General features: G+C 29.9%; 1 protein-coding gene across 1 annotated transcript; it reads right to left on the reverse strand.

The window, feature by feature from the left end:
* Positions 1-4,354: 4,354 nt before the first annotated feature.
* LOC123266107 lies at positions 4,355-5,486 on the reverse strand. Its single transcript, XM_044730138.1, has 3 exons — positions 5,417-5,486; positions 4,949-5,194; positions 4,355-4,770 (listed from the first exon to the last, which is right to left on the reverse strand). The coding sequence occupies exons 1-3, from the start codon at positions 5,484-5,486 to the stop codon at positions 4,355-4,357; spliced, it is 732 nt and encodes a 243-aa protein (XP_044586073.1).
* Positions 5,487-5,928: the final 442 nt, after the last annotated feature.

The following is a 5,928-nucleotide window of genomic DNA, read 5'->3' on the forward strand; positions in this document are numbered from 1 at the left end:
ACGAACCAGTCGGGTTTTAATCTTTCCGTGATGGTTCGAGCGAAATGGATTTTCAAGTCGTCCTTTTATACTGCAAATTATTTTTTGAGGAGCAGATACGCAGACGTATTTTTGAGTTGGTTTCCTCGAAATTGATTCGAGAAACTTAACTATAGTTAATACACCATTGCAGAATAGAAGTTAGAACCGTATTGTGGGATACAATCGATTAAGCAGTCGTTATTGCAGTGTCGCTTTCGGTATAAAAACTACTCGGTTCTCACAGTAACTTGAATGGAGGTTTAGAATGCTCTCAAGTTTATATTATCCTTCCTCTTTCTGCTCTCTAGGGGTTTTAGATGTTCTCTCAAGAAAACAAGGGGTGATGGAAGTACAAGAAAGAGCCGAGGGTTAGTCCAAGATATTAGGTTTCCCAGTGCGGTTTTCAACCTCCCACTCGATCGTCTGATCGGTCGACATTACCCATGGGAAATCACACTAGATATGCTACCAAGATCTTCCCCACGACTTTATCTTCAGTTTAAAAATTCCGACACCCATCTCAAGAAAGATTATAACAACCTTCACATTGCTCAAAGAACAACATTTATGTGCATTAGTATTTCAATCAAATTTTTTTAACCAAGTCTATAATCCTGAGCATTGCAATCGAAACTAAAACTTCGGGAAATAAGATCACTTTCTACTTTTCTAATGTTAACTTTTGAAATGTACGATAGTTTTGTTTATTTTGAACGTACACTAAGATAAATAAAAAAATTATCACTTATTACTTTTATCATCAATTTTGCCTAATATTTTATTGAAGATTTAGAAATCGATTTTTTTCAGATATTTTCGATCTAACTATACAATCTTTGAACGTAAATTATTTTGTCAAGCATGTTGAACAATAACAACTTTAGCGAGTGACTTCAATAAGTTGTTAAGATTAATTATCAATTATTCGTCAATCGGAAGAATTTTATTTCGGATAAGTACAACCTTTTCGAAATGTTTTCTAAAATTAGAAAAAAAAATTTTTTAAATTGTATTTATGAATAAAGCGTTAATATTTGTATCGTAATATAGTTACGATTAGTATCGTTAATATTAGTAATATAGTTACTTCAGAATCGAGCATTTCTCGAGCGCTTTAAGCTCGTACATAGCGGGAAGTTCTAGGGATGGCCTGCAGGGTTAACAGCTTTTCGGATTTTTTTTTTATAGAAAAAAGTTTGTGCACCCTAAATTAATAAAAAATTCTACTAGTATGCAGACAATATGTAACAAAAAAATTGAGAAAAAAAACATTAGATTGCTTATTTAAAGTATTAAAGAATGCGCCAATGTTTAAAAAAAAAAAATAAGACTGAACATTTTGCCGGAGACAATTGGGTATTTGCATGAAAATGATTTTGCAAATAAAGTTCAGTTAATAAATTCTTTGATGCACATAAAATACCTAAGTAAGATTAAAATTTAATTTTTACAAATAATTTTTAAATAAATAAATAAATAAAAGTGGTCCAATATGATATAAAAATCACGTGATGTGAAACTTGATGTGATTGGTGTGACGTCATTATGCATATTATTGGCGCGTTATTTGAATGCATGATAAACGACGAATGATTAATTATTGAAAAAAATTTCAAGTTGGTTTTTATTTACAGTGAGTTTAGTTATATTTTATCATTAAGACTAAAATTTACTGAAAGTAAATATATTATGATCATACTCTATATTACCATAAATGCTGAGTGGTACTAGTGGTACATGTGAACAGGGTGATAGTGACTGACAATAAATAATTAAAAAGAAATAAAAATGCCTCGAAGAAAAGTCGATCCTGGTTTCAGTGAAGCTCGATCCGATAATCTACCACGTGTTGATGCTTTTATGGTCGCATCTTACTTAGCTACTAACTCCAATTTTGTATCTGCAGAAATTCAAGGCGCTAAAGCTAACCTGTAAGTATAAATTTTAATGATACGTAATTTCATCATTGTTTAATAATTTTTGGATTTATTGATAAATAACAATTATCAAAATAAATAATATATATAAAAAAATCAACCAGTCAATTCTTTGTTTTTTTAAACTGAAATTCTCATATTGAAAAAAATTAAAAAAAATTTTATTATAGGTCAATTGCACGACTCATGATGCGAAGCATCAGAGAGTGCTTTACGATCGAAAAATTTTTTTCGTCTCATTTTGGCGGCTATTTTTATTATTATAGCCTTATTAGTTCACGGAATCAAGATATTTTGCATACTATTGTCAAGATAATTTAATGGAGATCATTTTCATACTTTTTGAAAATTGATTTACTGCAATAGAATTGGAAAAAAACACCAAAATAGGTCAAAAAATTTTCCTGTCCGTCATGTGTGAAACCCGGAAACACTGTAACTTGTGAAAAAATTCATTATTTGAGTTAAATTTTTTTTTTTAAATTCTAATCGACGATTGTAGGTCACTGAATGCGAATGATTAATTAATTCAGTGTCGTTTAATTGCAATTAATAAAAAACGAAAACTACAAGACTGTATATCTATATATATCCATGTAAAATTAACATGGATGGTGATATATCTATATCTATATCTATAGATATTATGTACATTTTATTCCACTAGGGGCGCCTGTGCATCACTTTCCTAGTACAGCTGTTTTTTTTTTAATTATTTTTTTTCTTTTTATTTTGCACGACTCATGTGTTTTTTTTTTTCGTTATTTATTGACAAATAATTGGATATTTTTTTTTTTTTTTATATTTCATAGTTAAATGAGCATTATGAGTCGTGCACTTTTGGATTTTCCAAACTTTTTTTAATCTACAACAAGTGTTTAAATATTATAGTTGAAATATTAGACTAATAATAAAATAAATATATTGAAATATAGATCCGGAAGACAGTCGTATGGAGATGCTGCTATTGAATTCGTTCAACTAAAACTTCATGGACCAGAATGTACTCTTAAATGTCTTATTTGTCCTGAGCACAGAGTACACAATAAATCATATCGAGTGACTCTTGTTTTAAATATTGTTGAGGAAGAGATTTTATCGATTCAATGTCATGATTGTGCCGCATCGTCAGGTAAGTGCAATAGTGTAAAGATATTTTAGCTATAACTAATACTGTTATTCTTAACTCTATTATTTATAGTTACTGTTTGATACGAGAAACAAAAAAAAATTGATTAAAAATAAAATACCTACCAATACATTCTCTTTGTTTTTCTTAGGTGGATGCAAGCACGCGATTGCTTTTATAATGTGGTTACACAGAAGATCACAGAAGATCTGAAGAACCATCAGTTCTATCTCAAGTTGGATCATCAATAAAATTTATTATGGTAAAAGATTTTGCCAGTACTAAAGAATCGATTGCTTTGAATAAACCTTTTAATGCATTAGAAGAATTTGTAAAAAGAACAAATCAAAAAACTGTACAGAGTCAAATTTTAAAATACTTCAATGATGTAAATAACGAGCAAAGTCTTTCAATTCATAATTTATTAGTAAATTTTATTAATGAAGGAGGAACATCTTATGATGAATTTTTAACATTAAGCAAAAGTCGAATGTCAAAAGATTTGTGTGAGCGAATTGAAAAAATGACTCAAGATCAAGCAAACTGTGAGCTTTGGTTTACATTGCGATACGGACGAGTTACTGCATCAAAGACATATGAAGCATCACGTTGTAATACACCGAATGGAATTTTAGTGGAGTTGTTGGTCGGTGGTAAAAAATTGCAGAACAAAAAAGCTATGGAACGAGGCAAAAAATTAGAAGCAATGGTTTTACAATAAGTTGAACATAAGATGAAAAAAAGTTTAATAAAAAAAAAGTTTAATAAATGTGGTTTATTTTTATCTGAAAAATATCCTTATCTAGGAGTTTCGCCTGATGCAATTGACGACGAATTTGTTATTGAAATTAAATGTCCAACGTCAGACAAAAGTGCTCGTACATATATTGATACTAAGAATTACGATAAAGTATCAATGAAATATATAACGCAAATGCAAATGCAAATGCTTTTCGCCGGAAGAAAAAAAGCGATGTTTGTTGTTGCAGACCCGAACTTTGAAGATACAAAAGCATTTAAATCTATTATTATTAATTACGACTCACAATTAATTAATAAATTATTAGAAGATTTGAGTAAATTTTGGGAGAAATGTATTTTTAAACGATTATTTAATTCTTTATACAAAACAGAGCAATAAAATAATTAAGATCAAAAACGTATTATTTTAAGACACTTGTATGTTTTGAATGTTTATAGATATATACATAAGCTTATTTACTGTGAATAACGAAATTTTGTAAAATAATTAATATTATATTTTTAATTAATCTCTAATGTGACATGTTTTTTTTATCAGTGATCCTTGTAAATTTGTTAAAGCAGCGACGATCGTGATAATATTATCCATTTGCGGAATCAATTTAACATTAAGACACGAATGAGGTTCACAAATATGAAATTCTCTGATTCTTCTTATTAACCTTTCAATGTGAATTCGAAGGCTAGCAATTCGTTTCGTCACAATGACTTCATCATGAGTTGGTTGCTTATTAGAGCTTACTGTAGGTCTAATCAACGTACATTTTTTCGCAACTACTAAATTTTCAACATTTTTGAAACCTCTATCTGCGAATACAGCTGCACCTGGCTTTAAATAATCCAAGTATCCAGAGTTTGAAACTATTTCTGCATCAGATGCTCTACCACCATAACCTGGTGATACGAAATTAACTATACCATCTGGAGTACAAGATACTAAATATTTCACAGTAAGGTAAAAGCCCCAATAGATGATCATGTACCAGTATATGATCACTCCATGTATTTGTATACCTATATTTGTGAATATAGATATACAGATACATGGAGTGATCATATACTGGTACGTGATCATCTATTGGGGCTTTTACCTTATTACATTTTTTGTATTCTGACAATGTCAATGATTGTTTAACTGGGTCTGTTGGCTTTTTAATTTCAATTTCCAAACAATCAATGATCGATTCTACTGCGGCATAGCGACTCCTGAAACTCATTAGCAATTGTTCTTTAATTTTTGCAGATGAAGGCCAAATAATGAAGTCTTTTAAATACTCAGTTATGATTGGCAAGGTCTTAGTAAATGTACGACTTACATTAGAAGTAGACATCCCAAAATCATCAGCTAAAATAGCAAAACTTTCATTTAGTCTTATTTTTTTTAACGTGAGAAAGATTTCAACATCACTTAATTTAGCGGTCCGTAAAATATCGATAATATCCATACAGTCGTTTGGAATACCGATATATTTACGAGGTGATTGTTGAATTTTTTGGAAAGTTTGTTTTAAATTTAATTTTTGGAATTCTTCTTGTTGATATTGGCTTTTCCACTCATTTTCAGTACTTGGATTTGTCGACAAAAGGTTATCTGAAGAAGTTGGGAATGAACTTACTGTTGTATTTGATGTCTTCATTACTTGATTATTACTAATTGATAAAGAACATGAGTCATCCAAATTTTTTACTCCAGAGAATATTTTAATGGGAGAAGTTGCACGGTCTTTTGTTTGAGGTTTAAAATGAATTTGTGTACTCCTATACAAACTTCTTATCTTGACTTGAACTGTAGCATTAACTTTTATAGTTTGAGGAGGAAAATTATCATAAAAAACATTAGATGCACTGGTTTTAAAATCTTGAGATGCAGTAGAATTGGCAGTATCCAAATATTCCAGATCCATATTATCTATATTATTTCTTGAATTTCGACCTATCATTTTATCATCAAAATTGAAGCTGGATTTCTCAGAACTTTGCTGATCTACTTCCATTGGAGAAACTTCTACACTTGTAAGTTTTGATTCTTCAATGTATTTGTGTGGCAAAATATTATTTTTCATCCGTTTGTTACCACCA

This window comes from Cotesia glomerata, linkage group LG5 (assembly GCF_020080835.1).
Source record: "Cotesia glomerata isolate CgM1 linkage group LG5, MPM_Cglom_v2.3, whole genome shotgun sequence".
Lineage (NCBI taxonomy): Eukaryota > Metazoa > Arthropoda > Insecta > Hymenoptera > Braconidae > Cotesia > Cotesia glomerata.